The sequence below is a fragment of the Narcine bancroftii genome, chromosome 1, assembly GCF_036971445.1.
Source record: "Narcine bancroftii isolate sNarBan1 chromosome 1, sNarBan1.hap1, whole genome shotgun sequence".
NCBI lineage: Eukaryota > Metazoa > Chordata > Chondrichthyes > Torpediniformes > Narcinidae > Narcine > Narcine bancroftii.
In genome coordinates, this window is record NC_091469.1 from 201,824,363 (window position 1) to 201,841,513 (window position 17,151).

Here is a 17,151-nt window from a genome sequence, read left to right on the forward strand (position 1 = left end):
ATTGCAACATTTTCCCTAGTTGGTCAACAATCTCACTTGTGGATTCATTCAATCAAGAAGTGTTGGTTGGTTAGAGTAGTTTGAGGCAAATGTGGAGTGCAGACTAAACTAACAAATCAATTATTACCACTCCTAATTTAGTAAATCAGCATTCTGATTTGATGTCCATGAAAATGTCTGATACAATTTTTTTTTTGCAAACTGACCCATTTTTGAATACTATTTTGAAGTCTAGTTAAAAAATGTTGTATTTTAAAGGACAGTGTGATCACTCTTTGCATTTAAAATAATTTCACTTCACTGGCTTTAGCCTGTAGTCTGATTACAGGTAGTCCTCAATTTGATTTCAGTCCCAATTAGTCATAAATGGTCGTAAGTCAGATTTGTGTCTTAATGAGGTATTAAAGTAATATTTTCAACAACAAAAAATTCATCAAATAAATTTTTAATGAAGAATCTCAGCAAGTATAAAGTAAAATGGGTTGTAAGTGCAGGTGGATGCAACTCGCATAGGTCGCAAGTTGAGGACTACCTGTATTGAGTTATTTGGGGATAGCTAGCTCCCATGGAGGTCTTGATCTTGGGACAATTAATAAAATGCTGCAGTAACTAGAGTGTACTTTTAAAATTGGAATTCTAAACTAGAAGAAAAAAATTTGAAGTGATTATCATAAGTTTAAGTCTAAATTGCTGAATGTGGTCACATCCAACTGCACAGCAGATCTATTGGCATTGTCCCAATCCAAGTAAAGATGTCATTGAACCTTTGCATCTACCACATGTATTGAAAGACTATCTGATGATTCAATTTAAACTTGCCTCTCTCACTGGATAAGAGCTATTTTGCACCTTGAACACTTGGGTGTATTTTCTGGATTGTGGGCTGATACCAAACAGCTGTAAAATTTTGATTTTTTTTTTCATGTTTGAAGTCTAGTATATTGCTCACAAAGCAAGTTGGTCAGTCAAAGCATGCCTGGGCATGCACTCAGTGCAGGTGCTAATGCAAGTGTCTTAGGCCTTGCTATGCTTAGGATAGATGCAGATAAGCTAGAAAAGCAGTCACATAGGTTGTGCATTACATTGATATGCCCATGTTCTTCAGGCAGTAGCATAGTGAGTGTACTTAATAGCATTTATTGCCTTCAAGTTGATTCAATACAGCAGAAATGTTGCAGCAGCTCTGATACCTTCTGTTACATTTGTGGTAGGTATAAAAATCAATAAAACAATTTCTCCAACTTCCAAGTGATGTAACAAAGCTGAAATTTGTGTTCAGCTTGAAGTTATCTAGCATAATCCCCAATTGTTTCAGGAAGCAAATCTTTGGGGGAGAGAAATTGTCCAGTATATTTAGTTCATATCTTCTAGATTGTTATTGTGAGAGTGCCAGGTTTCTAGTCAAGATTCAGTGTGGCAAATTTAGCAGCTGGAAGTTGCTGCCTTGCAGTGCTAGTGATTGGGATGCTGTTGATGTGCTACATAAGGCTTCTCCAAAGAGGTGCTGTTGAAAGTAATTGGTTTTCATCCAAGGATAGATAGAAAAAATATGATTTGCAGGACACTGAAGAGATTAATGATTAGTGTTATTGCTTGGAGACTGCTTCCATAGGTGGTGGTTACCCAAGCCACCTATCTACCTGGAGCATCAAAGTTAATGACCATCTGCAATGAGGTACAATTGCCCATTTGGTTCTTTCCCACTGGCACAACAAAGAAGGAACAGTGAAAATATTTACTTCAACTACACATCAATCTTCAAATTTCATTTATTGCCAAAATGCATTAAACATTTGGATAACAGTGACAGGTTGTATTTCACTCTAGCTACTTGAATGGTTTCCATTGGGAAGCAATTTAACAATACGTTGCTGCAGCCACCAGTAAATTCCTGTTTGATGGTCCAGATCTACATGTGAAATTTTTGACTAGAACTGTTCCTGACAAGATATTTGTAGCTAAATGGTTACAAGCTATAGTTTTGACACAAAAATACAATAGCCTGGAATTCCAGACTTCATAAATGAACAATCTTGAATTTGGTCTGTGCAACCATAGCCGTGTTACCAATATTCTCAATATATTTTGAAAATAGTTTGTAACTGACCAGTTGAATTCTGGCTGATTTGTTTATAAACAAAAGCCTGAAAAATGTGAAACTAGTAACCCTGAAGAAGAGTGACAAAGCAGTCGTTATAAACTTCACCTTGAGTGTCCATACCACCAAATATCAAGCATAAATACACAATGTTGTCTGTCTGACTTAATGCTGAGTATTTCATAGTGGCAGGGTCTACATTGTTGCCATTTTTACATTCCTTGTTCCCTTCATCTGGCAGTTTATCATTTCGTTGAGAAGTGTCTATTTCTAGTTTCCTTATTTTCCAAGGTATAACACACATAGCATGGTCCAATCTTTTTGGAGGAAGAGAGGAATCAAATTTGAATAATGTCCAGCATTGGGTTTCTTTGTGGGGGGAAAAAAGAAAATGATGTGGTTAATTAAGAATCTCTTAAATATAGTAGCTATAACAAACAGCAATAGTGTTTAATTTTAAATCACTAATTTTATTTCTTACTCTGAAACTATCCTTAACACAATCTATCAACAACTATGGGCAGGTGTCTGTGTGTGTGTGATCTACCCAAACCATTACAGTCCAGGCCAAAATCTAGAAAGTCACTTCAAAGTTCAGTGTTGAAGTGCGAGCCTTTGAAATTTGATGCCCAGAATTTTTTTTTTAAAAATTTTTTATTTGATGCCCAGAATTAATGTTGAACTGATGGGAAAACTGGAGTTATGGCTGCTGCAGACTCTCAAATTCTTCTTGAATTGCCATTTCAGAAATGTCCATCCACCTGAGATGTGGTCATAACACTCCTGGTCCTTTTGTAGGCAAGACTTGAACTGGGCAACTTCCAAGACCCTGGCACTAGTGTCAAGTGACCTTCACTGAGAGTCATAATCAAAATGACACTGCTTTCTGGCATAGGTTAATACATTCACTGAGCATGCTCTGCTCTGAATTCCACAAAAATAGCTGGCTTCAAAAAGCTGCTTTCCCTTCAACAGTAAGAATGGTTCTTCAAATTCAGTGTCTGCAAATGTACTGAATTCTGGAACAGACTGCGACAAGCCGTCCCTCAGTTCTAGAAATGTATCAAATTATGACTCAGCAGTGACTAGTGTGAAATGTTAACTGACCATCCCTTACTGTGATACTCCCATTTTACTAAAATAGGATCTTGTAATATAATCTAAACTTGATTGGTAATAGGATTATACCTACTCTTAACTCCTTTACACAACTCCTTTTGGGTCCAAATTATTTCTATAAAATCAGGGTATTGAAAAGTTATAGTTTTTTTTTAAAAGAAATTGCTAATAGGTAGAGAAGAAAATTCTTAAATGACAATTTAAGAGTTCACTACCAAAGCTTTATTATCCAACGTTATTCTCTTCATCGGAGGATAAGTACTTACCAATGTGATACTTGTACATGGTGTTCAGTGCCCCTGTCGTATCCAAACCACCAAAGATGAAAATGTACTTTTCATGGGAAACTGCAGAATGAGCTGCACGTCCACCTGGGATATCACCCTTCATATTTACTTTTATCCACTTCTTATTAACTGCAGCTGTACATCACAAAAGGTAAATCCATTGCTATTATTGTAAATCCATTGTTATTATTGATGTATTTTTACAGGTTTCTTCCTGTTTTAATGTCAAACTCAAATCATCCAAAGCCCATATAACAGTAAAGAAAGATAAGCTTCTGCAAAGCACATTACTTTCCTTCAACATATCTCCCATTGCCCTTACTGAGCATAACAATTTCTATAAACATTTATCATATCTTAAATTTCTATGCATAAGCACCTACCTGTATCAACAGTATACATTTCACAAAAGAATTTCTCCCCTGCTAATCCTCCATGAATGAATAACTTGCTGCCTACAGCAACCATCACATGGCCATGCCTTGGCACTGGTGGCTCGCCTTCCATTGACATTTGTGACCAGCTAAGTGTGGCTAAAAACACGAGGGACAATGCAGATAAATGTGTATTAGATTTCTATTGGAATGAAAAAAATGTTAACACTAGTAATTTAATAATCTGTAATAGGGATGTCTAATAGTAAGGATTTCAATTGCCCAGATATTAACAGGTAAAAAATAGAAAGGGTACAGATTATTTAAAATTCTTAAAGTGCATTCAAAAGAACTTTTGATTTTAAAAAAAAGTTGAGCCATAACGAGATAAGCCAGTCTGGACATTCACTAAACTGGATGTGGAATGGATAGTAAATATTTTGGTTGAATTTAGCAGTTGTAAGAAAAGGGTAATGATAGAGTAAAATTCTGACTAGGATAAGACCAATTCTCCAATTTTGAGGTGTAATGTAATGAGTATAAAATGATCTCTGAATGTAAGGCAATACCAGAGAAAAGAAAGACTTTTGAGGAGAACATAATGAAATTTCAAGGCAATATTGTTCTGATTAAGAGAGCGAGTAATACTCAAGTAATCTCGCACAATGCCCTTCCATCCCATTTGTCAAGAGGCATGGTATTTATTTAAATTAAATTATAATTCTAGGTTAAGAAAACAGTAGATTTTAAAAGATTGATAGGATTACTTATAACTTTATTGGGTACAGCTAATTGTATTAAAATGAATATTTTCCCTCAGATACAATACCTTTTTCAAAAATTGTCTGCACCTATTCCCCAGAATTTTTTTCAAGAATTAAATAGATATATAAGAAAATTTCTTTGGAAGGATAAAATGGGTAGAGTCTCATTAGACTTGGAAATTTGAATTAGAAGGTTTGCAGCTTCCAAATTAAAAAAAAAAGCATGGATTAAGATAGAGATGGATAAAATAGGTGAGACAATACCAGATTTTATATATAAATGGGATAATATTTTTTTAATTGGAGATATAGATACTCCTTTGTTGAGACACTTGCTAAATGTATAGAACAAGATAAATGTTGAAATGGGAATTAATAATGATCAAATATCTAAAATGATATTAACTCAAAACATCCCTTTTACAATAATTTTTTTTTTAAATTGCAGTAATAAAGGAATTATAAACAAAAGTTGCTTTTAATTATCATAAACATGAAAATAGAATCAAACTTTAACTTAGCACTAGGCTTCTTCAGGTGTATTGTCCGATAAGAATGCGCCTGAAGAAGAGAAAGCAGCCCTTTGATTTGCTGTTCAGGTGGCAGAGCTAAAAGTGCAGCGCAAGCCACCTGAAAGGACAGCACATCTGAGTGCACTCCAGCTCCCGTTCCTTGAGCTGTCAAGTTAGGATGGCCGGCGGGGGAGGGAGGGGCTGGGGCGGCCGGCGGGGGAGGGAGGGGCTGGGGCGGCCGGCGGGGGAGGGAGGGGCTGGGGCGGCCGGCGGGGGAGGGAGGGGCTGGGGCGGCCGGCGGGGGAGGGAGGGGCTGGGGCGGCCGGCGGGGGAGGGAGGGGCTGGGGCGGCCGGCGGGGGAGGGAGGGGCTGGGGCGGCCGGCGGGGGAGGGAGGGGCTGGGGCGGCCGGCGGGGGAGGGAGGGGCTGGGGCGGCCGGCGGGGGAGGGAGGGGCTGGGGCGGCCGGCGGGGGAGGGAGGGGCTGGGGCGGCCGGCGGGGGAGGGAGGGGCTGGGGCGGCCGGCGGGGGAGGGAGGGGCTGGGGCGGCCGGCGGGGGAGGGAGGGGCTGGGGCGGCCGGCGGGGGAGGGAGGGGCTGGGGCGGCCGGCGGGGGAGGGAGGGGCTGGGGCGGCCGGCGGGGGAGGGAGGGGCTGGGGCGGCCGGCGGGGGAGGGAGGGGCTGGGGCGGCCGGCGGGGGAGGGAGGGGCTGGGGCGGCCGGCGGGGGAGGGAGGGGCTGGGGAGGGAGGGGCTGGGGAGGGAGGGGCTGGGGCGGCCGGCGGGGGAGGGAGGGGCTGGGGCGGCCGGCGGGGGAGGGAGGGGCTGGGGCGGCCGGCGGGGGAGGGAGGGGCTGGGGCGGCCGGCGGGGGAGGGAGGGGCTGGGGCGGCCGGCGGGGGAGGGAGGGGCTGGGGCGGCCGGCGGGGGAGGGAGGGGCTGGGGCGGCCGGCGGGGGAGGGAGGGGCTGGGGCGGCCGGCGGGGGAGGGAGGGGCTGGGGCGGCCGGCGGGGGAGGGAGGGGCTGGGGCGGCCGGCGGGGGAGGGAGGGGCTGGGGCGGCCGGCGGGGGAGGGAGGGGCTGGGGCGGCCGGCGGGGGAGGGAGGGGCTGGGGCGGCCGGCGGGGGAGGGAGGGGCTGGGGCGGCCGGCGGGGGAGGGAGGGGCTGGGGCGGCCGGCGGGGGAGGGAGGGGCTGGGGCGGCCGGCGGGGGAGGGAGGGGCTGGGGCGGCCGGCGGGGGAGGGAGGGGCTGGGGCGGCCGGCGGGGGAGGGAGGGGCTGGGGCGGCCGGCGGGGGAGGACGGGGCTGGGGCGGCCGGCGGGGGAGGACGGGGCTGGGGCGGCCGGCGGGGGAGGACGGGGCTGGGGCGGCCGGCGGGGGAGTAGGCACTCAAGTCGGGTACCAGCATTGTTTCAGCCAGCCCGTTTTCCCTCGCTGGTTGCCCCAGCCCCCCTTCTCCCCCACCGGCCATCCCGGCCCCCGATCTGCCCCACCAGCTGCTCCAGCCCCCGTTCTCCCCCGTCAGCCGTTCCAGCCCCGCAATCCCCGCACTGACAGCCCAGCCAGCTGCCCCTGCCCCGACGTCCTGCGCCGGGGGAATGGGCAGCTCGGAGGGTAGCTGTCAGTCGCTCGCTAGCTGACTGTCATCCCAAATGCAGCCATTTTTAGGCGGATGCATTCAGATGGCTGGGGAGGCCACTGTGCTGCGGCGATTATCCCTCGGAGGAAAGTTACAAAGTTCGCCTTGCAACCGCCTCCTGCACATTCACATGGCCTCCCAACAGCTGCATATTGCCAAAATATGCAGCTTTACAAGCAGGGCAATTGGCCGCCTGAAAGTGGCTACTAAACCTAACTTAACCCCCTTCTAATTCTAAGCGCACGTGTGTGTAAGTTCAGAAAAGTATTTGGTTCACAGTCCAATCTCACTTCTCATTCCTCCAAGTTCACCGGTTGCAAGCATTCTTAAACTGTGCATAGAATTTAACATTTATAAAGTTCACCAGGTTTTGGTGCTTGAAAGGTAAATGGTTACCACTCAGGAAGGTTCTTGTAGGTTATAAGAGAGAGATTTGTAATTCCAGGACATCCAAAACCGATGAAATTCCATCAGCCACTCCAGTGTCTTGCTGACATATCTCCAGATGATAACCTCTTTCTTTCAGGTCACCACAGAGTTCTATTTTATTTTTCTTATTCCAAGTGGAACATGAGAGCCAATCCTTTCCTCTTGCATGAACCACAAGGACTTTGACCAGACTGTCTTTCAAATGGGCTTGCCAGCTTGTCCTGTTCCAGTCTCAGCAACTTCTGCTTTCTCTCAGAGAGAAAGCTATTTTGACTCTCTGCATGCAAAACCACATGACCTTCTTACAACAGCAAGTTCTTCAGACAATAGTGCCTCCAGCCTGTTCTTTCATCTGTTGCCTTTGGTAAACAACAATCCATTAGTGAAGTCTCTTGAAAGCTCTTGCAAAAGCTGTTGAGGCCCCGATATGTCTAGCATGTGCAGAGCTACAGTATTTCAAATAAGATCTGTTTTAAAGTGTTTATATGTAGCCTTCCCAAGATCGTGTTATATGGCGAGCTCTCCACTGGCCACCGTGACAGAGGTGCACCAAAGAAAAGGTACAAGGACTGCCTAAAGAAATCTCTTGGTGCCTGCCACATTGACCACCGCCAGTGGGCTGATAACGCCTCAAACCGTGCATCTTGGTGCCTCACAGTTTGGCGGGCAGCAACCTCCTTTGAAGAAGACCGCAGAGCCCACCTCACTGACAAAAGGCAAAGGAGGAAAAACCCAACACCCAACCCCAACCAACCAATTTTCCCCTGCAACCGCTGCAACCGTGTCTGCCTGTCCCGCATCGGACTTGTCAGCCACAAACGAGCCTGCAGCTGACGTGGACTTTTTACCCCCTCCATAAATCTTCATCCGCGAAGCCAAGCCAAAGAAAAGATATGTAACCTACTCTAACAAATTTTTCCCAATTTATCTCCCAAAAACATATCTATATATCCCAATATACTCTGTCACAATACAATATTTTGTTATCATCAAATGAAGGCATATTTGTGATAAATTGGGTCCAACAATTTTATTACCTGAAAGGAGTGAAATAGAAAATTTGATTTCTAATAAATTTACTAAGAAGTTTATATCAGCAATGAGAGTATGGAAATGAGGAATTCTTAAATCTAGACAAAGGTGGGAAACTGATTTAAATATTACTATTGGAGAGGAAAAAGTGGTCCGAATTGTGCTCTGATAGTATGATAAATACAATATTACAGATTAGTTCAATATAATTTTTTTGCATCAATTATATCTTACCCCACAGAAAGTAAATAGGTTGAAGTCTGATTTACCAAATAAATGTTTTAGGTGTAATCAGGAGATAGGTACTTTTTAAAAAATATACACACACACACTCTACTTGGTCATGTTCAAAATTGAGTCCTTTTTGGACAGAATTAGCAATATTTTTGAAAACTGTTATGGAAGTTAAATTTCCTCAAGATCTAATGATTTTTTTTGGATAGGTAATCTTTTAGAATTAAGCCAAAATTAAAGCTTAATCAATATCAAACACAATTTGTGAAAAATGCTTTGGCAGTTTGCAAGGAAAAATATAGCAGTCTACTGGAAATTAGATTAAAATTTGGGAATAGATAAAAGGCACTCTGAAATACTTAGCTGTACACCACTTTAAAAAAATTACATAGAATTTGAGAAATAGGTATAATTGAAAAAAAAATTTGATGCCCATATTTACATATAGTAGGTATTACATTGTGAAAGATTCCCTGAGCCTTGATCCTTATCAACTCCTTGCTGACAGGCAAAAATAATTTAACTTTTATAAGTTGTTGTAATCAGATATTCTTTTCTCTTTTACTTTACTTCTATTCCTTTTTTCTATCCCATGGGCTTATTATTTAGGGGAGAGGGTTTGGGAAGTACAGGGGGAAAATTTTATGTATTATGAGTGTTGATATAAAACTGAAGGACATGTATGAAATTTAAATAAAATTATAACAAAGAGCATACTAGTTAATATCAAAAAGAGTGGGTTCTTGAATGCTAAAACATCAGTAGAGGAAATAGCAGAAGAGTAGAGGAACTGCAGTGTTGTAATTGAAAGGGAAATTAGGAATGCATTGACCAGAGGGTTTAAATATCCCCAGTCAGTTTAGTAAATAAGTACAATAAATGGAAAGACAATAACAAAGAATGAGCTAGTGTTAGTGATCTAAAAGGTAACCAAGTGGAAGCAAAAGACATGAACCCAATTCTAAAAGAAAAAGTAAGTGATAATACAGAGATAGTTGTAGGTGTGTGAAACATTAAATTATTACAGAGGGAAAATATCAAGTAGTTCACCCTTTTTAATACTAAACAAATCAGTGAAGATATATTCGAGGCTCATGAGAGGCAAAGAAAAAGATAATTTTTATTCTCTTGCTAAAGCCATGCTGGAAGGTTGCTAATGTGGTAACATCTAAAGCCAGGGGAAAGGATATAGGTCAAATGAAATGGGTTAGTCATATTGCCAATAATTTCTCAGGAATAGGTTGAATCATAATTTAAAATTATTTTAATTTAAAGAACTGATAAAAATGGATCATTAGGAAGAGATAGGAAACAGACTGATAAGAAAGTTGAAATAAAATTTCAGTGGGGAAAAAGGAAAAGAATATTAATTGACAAGAATTCACGTATCCAGAGAACTGCTTAGAGTGGGCTTTCAAGGGACATGGTACTTGTTTTATGTACTTACAAATAGCAGTCATGATTCAGAAACTTGCATGAGCACGATGAAGAAAGTTGTAAACCCGGGAAAGAGGTAATTCAACGGGGTGACAGAGTGGCAAATGCAAATCAAAGGTTTATTTCCACAGATCCCTTAAAATAGCAGGTAAGTCAGATGGAAACTTTCCTTTATTGGCCCATGCAAGAATAGGGATATAATATTAGATCTATACAAAACATTAGTAAGGCCAGAGTTAAAATATAGTGCAGTGTTGGAGGAAAGAGGAACAAGAAAATGTACAAAGCAATGGAATTTTGTTCCCACAACATTATACAATTTTGATACTCATTTGTACATTCATCCTTCCTTCAGTTTTGAAGTTTTAATGAATATTTTGTCAGAACTTCTTCCCACAGATACTCAGATTTGTTGGGTATTTTCAACATTTACTTTGTGAATTTCAAAACTCTTATCCTTCTTGGCCTCACTCCACCACATCTCCACAATTTTCCCGGCTTTGACTCAGCTTACATCCTCTATTCTCGTTAAATAATTTACATGCATTGGACCTCTCCCAATCAAGGTGCACAATCTTCCAATCACTCGATTTTCCAAAGTTATTCTTCTACATCATAACTTTCAAATATCTTTGCACTATATACTTCATTTAATATTTACTTCCTCTGAGCTAAATGTCCTCATTCGTGATCTTTCTATTTAGGGTACCTAAGACAAGTTATATAAATTTGTTTTTCTGTCAGTAAAATTATTAGATACTTACAATCTTTAGTATTTTAGATTTCCAGCATCTGCTGATTTCCTCCCCCACCCCCCACTTAAAACCTTTTACTTGGGAATCTGTTTATTTCTACCTTTATCAAATGCATGGAGTTGTGGATCTTGTACAGGCTCTGCTCCCTTGTATCCTCCGCCAAAAATATAAAGGCAATTTCCAATAGTTGCAGTAGAAGCGTGACATGTTCTTGGTGTAGGTGGTGTCCCACTTACTTTTGGAATTTTCCACTCTCCAGTTTCTGGTTTTAAATAACACAGGATAAAATAACAATTACATTATGCTTGACCACTAACAAATAGTCAGAAAGTTCTACATCTTGGAAACAGGTCCTTTAGCCCATCTTGACCTGACTAAACTTTTCCTCTCCACATACCTGTCTAAATGTCTTTTGAATAATGCTATTGTCCCCACTTCCACCACCTTCTCTGGCAACTCGTAGCATTTAACCCACCAGCCTCTGTCCAAAAAAGGTGCCCCTCAGATCCCTTTTAACTTTCTCCTCTCATCTTAAATCTATGTCCTTTAGTTTTAGATTCACTTATTCTTGAAAAAAGGGTATGACTATTTTACTTATCTATGATCTTTGATTTTTTTTTAAAACCTCTATTAACTTGCCCTTTGGCCTCCTACATTGCAGGAAGAAAAGTCAGTCCCTCTTATAATTCAAGTCCCCCAATCCAAGCACCAAAATGGTACTCTAGTCTAGTAATTCTGCTTGGAAAATGTCTACTAATTATTTAGCTTTAGAAAATTATTTGCTATGTCAAATCAAAATAATTTAACATATGAAGAGTTTCAAAACAAAGGTCCAGATCTTTCTGGAGCACATCTCCCTGCAGGTACTCTTCAAAGGTTTTTCACATCCAGTATAAAAGGTACTGCAATGTAAAATGTTGGAAGCTGAAGACAAACATAACATTGGGAGATGACAGGACCAGCAATTTATCTCATGGGCTTTTGGGGTACAGAAATAGGCAAAGCAAGAATGCAGGAAGTTATGGTGTAAGTTAAGATCAAATTAGGTACAGAAATAGGGAGAGAGGAAGTTAGATTGGATTGAAAGAAAAAAAGAGGAAATAAAATCTCCGATATTAATGTGGGTCATGTTCTAGGAATATAAAGATTAAAAGGTTGTGTAATCCCAACTTTCTACAGCAGGTTTAATTACTTTCAATAGTATTTTCTCAGTCAGACTGATGTTGAGCTATCATTTTACAAGGCTAGTGAGAGAGCAATGCAAATCATCCAATAATTTGCTGCAAATTTACTGTTTTATTTAAAAACTAATAACTGCAATAAATTTTCTGACAGTCACGAAAAAGGCTTTTTAAACTTTAAGTGTTAACTGTTTCTCTTCCCACAAATACTGCATGGTTTGCTGATTGATTCCTGCAATTTCTGGTTTTATTACAGTTAGCAACACTCTATTACCACGCCAGCAACCTGGGTTCAAATTCGCTGCTCTCTGCAAGGAGTTTGTACATTCTCTCTGAGTCCATGTGGGTTTCCTCTGGGTGCTCCAGTTTCCTTCCATGTACTAAAGACATACAAGGCTGTTAGGCTGATTGGTTATATGGTGCATTTTGATGGGATGGGTAATAAGTCAGGAATTGAAAATCTTAACTTCTAGCTGATTTTTGGTTTTAAAAAAAAGTGTGTGCAATTATTTAAAACATTGACATGTTTGAAATTATAAAGCTTCAATTATTTGTAGCTGACCAATAGCACCAGAACTAAAGTGCAGAGTAATTTTACCAAAGTTCAAAGCTTGGATACAGTTCCTGTTTCCATGTTCATCTGCACCACCAAACAGCCACAGGCCAGCAGGTACAGGGTCTGGAGCAAAGGTGGCATGCTCATATCGTGGCAGTAAACCCTTCCACTCAGGTACGTTCCATTCATGTCTGTCTGTTAAATAAGGAATGAAATTACAGATGAAAACTAGGAACTGAAATATACAGACACGAGAAATAAGCGATCGTTAATATGTGATGAGAAAGTTTCGAGAAGACATGACCTGAGAAATACATCACTGGACTCCAATGTTACTTTGAAAAATATAATCAAAGGTGTCTGACTGAGTTGGAATCGAAAGAGATCTTATTACCAGATACGCATCATATAATATACTTTCTGCACAACCAGCCATCTATAAATATTTTTTTTTTTTCTGTGGTATCTTGGATGTTAATTATATTAAATTGTTGTTAGCGTATTCTATGTATCTGTGAAGTTGCAGCAAGCAAAGATTTTGTTGGATCTGTACATTGTACTGACGTATACAATAATAAACTATTCATGATAAAATTAGGGAAAGGAATGGTAACAAATATATTCATTTTGGAAAGGGTTAAAATTTCCCTATTACAGAAATAGATATTCACCAATTGATATTGTACAAGGGTTCCCGAGTCTCATAATTTCATCAAAACAATTTAACTGAATATTTTAAGAAACTCACCCATACGGAATCTTTGATTCTTTCCATGATAAACTTAATTGCTAATTTAAATTGTTTAAAATGGTTTAGACACATCACATATTAACCATCATTATATGCATGCATTTCATCTGCATTTGATTAAATTACAGTAAATATCTTCAATGTCAACTATGTAATCCATTCTCCTAGCCTTTTGACTTCTGGACTCTTATATACATATTTAGAATACTGTGGGTTCTTCAGTGGTACATCTGCATTTAACCTCAAGTCATCTACTGAACCTATATCCTACAGGACCCTGGAGTCTAATCTGTTTCTAGTTCAGTGTTCTCCCTAAATAACATTGCAAAGATATCATAGAAATTGTAAACTCATAACATGACACCAAAACTATTTTCCAGTAATTTCTAAGGCCTCCTCCTAATGACTTGATGTCTTGTTCAAAACAAACCTCACAATTATTTAAATATAGTAAACATGCGAGTACTTGGATTGCATTATCCAGGTATGCATCGCTTAACGACCGATCAGGCCACGTTCGACCGCATATACATCCATCGTCCGTGGTCCCATAGGTTATAATAGTTTGGAGAACGGGATGTCACCTGACGTACGCAACAACTTCCCGTATGCAATACATGTATCTCACGTCTTTTGTATACAAAGGCTTATGTTTATAGGTACTGTACTTTTTAAGCATCATTGCTCCCAAAGACTGCAAAACCAGAGCTAGTGATAGCGGCAGCAAGAGGCAAAGGAGAAGTATCGATTTGGAATGAAACAAAAGGTTATTAAAGAACACAAAGGTGGAAAAACAGTGAATGTTATCGCTTGCAATTTAGGCAATGTGGCACCCAGTAATCACAAGGATCCTCAAAAACAAAGAAAAAATTCTCCAAGCTGTTAAAAGATTGGCTACATAGCTAACGAAAATCCAAGAGGGACCTATATCAGATATGGTGATATTGCTAATGATGTGGATTGAGGGCCAAACATAAAAGTGAGTCCCTCTCAGCATCACTGCTAAGGCACGAAGCTGGTTCCAGATGCTTTAAGAAAAAGCAGGACCAGACTATGATATTGAGTTTTATGCTCTGGGTGGTTCAGGCACTTCAAACAACGTTTTTCACTACATTATGTGAAAGTGAGTGGTGAGTCTGTGAGCACTGATGTGAAGGCTGCAGAAGAACTCGTTGAAACCGAAGATAAACTAACTGTAGAGGGAGGTTATTTGCCCCAGCAAATTTTTAATTTGGACAAAACGTTATTCTGGAAACGAATGCCTGAAAGGACCTTCATCCATCAGGAGGGCAAGTCAATGCCAGGCTTTAAAACAGAGTGACAGTGTTGTTAGGAGGCAACATTGCTGGGCATTTCTTTTTTGGCAAAGTGAAAACCCCAGGGCTTTCAAGAACATTAACAAACTCATCTTTCCAGTTTATTACAGGAGCAATAAAAAGTCCTGGATGACACAAATGCCGTTTCAGGATGCCCCTCTCAATTTCTATGCCAGTGAAATGGAGAAGTACTGCTTGGTAAAAGGCATACCTTTCAAGATTTTGCTAATTGTAGACAATGCTCCAGGACATTTCCCCCCCTCCCCTTCATTGATGACCTCCACCCCAACATCAAAGTGGTGTTCCTCCCACCAAACACCACCTCTTTAATCCAGCAAATGGACCAAGGGGTTATTGCAGGATTCAAGGCCTACTACCTGAGGAGAATCTTTGCTCAGGCTGTTGCTGTAACTGATGACACTGGCAAAACACTGATGCAGTTCTGGAAGGAGTACATTTTCCTCTGCATAAAGAACCTTGTTTGGGCCTGGAATGATCTGACCAAAGACATGAATAGCATATGAAAAAAATACTGAAGCAGTATGTGCATGTCCTTAAGGGATTTGAAAAAGATGATGAGATTGCAAGGATTAATAGAGCTATTGTCAACATGGTAAACAACAACCTGAACCTAGACATAGATGATGAGGACATTGAAGAATCCCTATACGTGATTCATGAGCAACTAACTAATTAAATGTTGCTGGAGCTAGATCAAGAGCAAACAGCTGAAGAAGAGGCAAGGGAAAAGGAAACTGCAGAAGAAGAACAGGTGCTAGGCAAATTCTTTGCAGACCTTAACAGCTTGCTGAAGAGATGGTCCCAAACACTGAACATTTTTCACCGACAGAAAGGAATGCTCATGAACTGCTTGATGCATATAAAGAAATTTATGAAAAGAAAAAGCAAACTCGGCAAACAACACTGGATATATTCCTGAAGAAGCCAACACCTCCCCAGGAAGAGCCTCAGCCAGGTCCTTCAGTCATTACAGGGTGACAGTTCATCAATGAAAGTTATTCAACTTGAAACTCTTCTAGTGGAACGTTATGAAGAAGTTGAGAATAGTGTGATGTTAAATTGTGTGTGACAAAGGCTAAGAAAGCATTTACATAAAAGTTTAAAAATGTGTAAAAAAAAATTAAACAGTTTAATTTATCATAAGTTCAGCATCCTGTTTAGCTTTGCTAAGTATATACAGTAATATAGTGGTCACACAACGTCTACATTGCATAACACCAAATTTCACAGAACATAGCATGGATGTTAAGCGACACATACCTGTAGTAAAGACAGAGGCAATGAATGCTTCAATTTGACCGCGCATTAATTAAAGTCGTGTTATTACCTAATTCTAAGATATGGGCATCAGAAAAACTTCCATTAGGGTTTGCACCTCCAACTATAACGACCTTTCCTTTTCCTGAGGCTTCTGGAATATATGTGAGAGTGTGACCAACACGAACATCTGGACTCTCCCCTCTGGGCACAAAAGCATACCTAAATGGAAAAGGTTGGGAAGACCAAATTCAAACACAATGCAGTCATCTAGAAATTTAAAGTCATTTTCTGTAAAGCCAAGGAAATCAACTGGTCTTATAGATCCTCTTGGAAATTCTCTAACACTGTGATTCTTATCTTTTCTTCATCAATTTTAAGTAAAAACACAATGCTGGAGAAACTCAGCCAGTCAAACAGTGCATTTTATATAGCAAAGATAAAGATTCATAACTAATGTTTTGGGCTTGAGTCCTTCATTAAGCCCCTGATTTGATTAAAATGTTGGTTATGTATCTTTATGTTACACAGTTTGACCAGCTGAGTTTCTCCAACATTGTGTTTTTACTTCAACCAGTGTCTGGAGACTTTTGTTTTACTTCGTCCATTTTAAGACCCCTTGAAGTATTCCTTTACTTACTAGAGATCTCTCAAGAGAAAAGGAAAACCTATCAATTCATTCTTTTCCTTTCTATAACCCTACAGTTCTTTGCACCACTTATGGAAAATTTTCCACTCTCACTATTGTCTCTTCAATGCTTCACAACAGAGATTTGAAGTGTACATGTTTAAATATCACTCAAAACCTGTTTGGGTGGGTTACAGACAAAGTGATTTAAAGAGAAACTCGATCACATGAACCCAACTGATCATCATGTTACCCACTGATATATATGCATTGAGAACCCACCATGTTGCTATTTGGGGACTTTCTTCTGGCTCCAAGACAGACAATTCCATCACCACTTGATGAAGCTGGAATAAAATATTCAGAAATTAAATATTTATTCTTTCACTTAAGATGTCTAAAACTGCCTCATAATGTAATTCTATTAACGTCCGAAATCAATCAACGACGAAGGGTTCCGACCCAAAACGTCAAGGCCTCTTTCTTTCCCACGGCTGCTGTTGCTCCAGCAGACGGTCTGAATCTGTGGTGATGACCACGAGCCGGTCCGGCCTTCCTCTGTGCATCGACGCTTTCCTCGAGGCGGCCCCCCACCCCCCGGGCGTGGCTGAGGCGACCTGAACTTTCAGCCCCTCCCCCCGCTCGAAGTTCCTCGGGCTTCAGGTGAGAGCGTGTCGTTCGGAGAGCGGGCGCGTGCTGAGAAAGGGAAAGCCTGCCGTGCACGACCAAGGCAGGCAGACGGGTGAGTGGCGGGCTTGGCGAGAGCCGGAA

General features: G+C 41.1%; 1 protein-coding gene across 3 annotated transcripts; it reads right to left on the minus strand.

Moving 5' to 3' along the window:
* Nucleotides 1-1,753: 1,753 nt before the first annotated feature.
* Nucleotides 1,754-17,141, minus strand: rabepk (Rab9 effector protein with kelch motifs). Of its 3 annotated transcripts, XM_069888322.1 has the most exons (8): nt 16,843-17,141; nt 16,663-16,727; nt 15,823-15,974; nt 12,450-12,602; nt 10,771-10,932; nt 3,888-4,037; nt 3,484-3,639; nt 1,754-2,467 (listed from the first exon to the last, which is right to left on the minus strand). In XM_069888322.1, exons 2-8 carry the CDS (start codon nt 16,710-16,712, stop codon nt 2,160-2,162), a joined length of 1,131 nt encoding a protein of 376 aa, XP_069744423.1. In that variant the 5' UTR covers nt 16,713-16,727; nt 16,843-17,141; the 3' UTR covers nt 1,754-2,159. The 3 variants fall into 3 exon arrangements, with proteins under 3 accessions (XP_069744423.1, XP_069744417.1, XP_069744414.1); XM_069888316.1 differs by lacking the exon at nt 10,771-10,932 and having other exon boundaries at nt 16,843-16,926; XM_069888313.1 differs by lacking the exon at nt 3,888-4,037 and having other exon boundaries at nt 16,843-16,926.
* Between the last annotated feature and the right edge of the window lie 10 nt (nt 17,142-17,151).

Excerpts from the sequence above, each read along its gene's own strand:
- rabepk (XM_069888322.1), bottom strand. The coding sequence starts at position 16,712 with ATGGAATTGTCTGTCTTGGAGCCAGAAGAAAGTCCCCAAATAGCAACA. Across the intron at positions 12,603-15,822 it reads TGCCCATATCTTAGAATTAG|ACAGACATGAATGGAACGTA; the intron begins GTAATAACACGA and ends CTTATTTAACAG. Across the intron at positions 10,933-12,449 it reads TATCCAAGCTTTGAACTTTG|AAACTGGAGAGTGGAAAATT; the intron begins GTAAAATTACTC and ends ATTTAAAACCAG.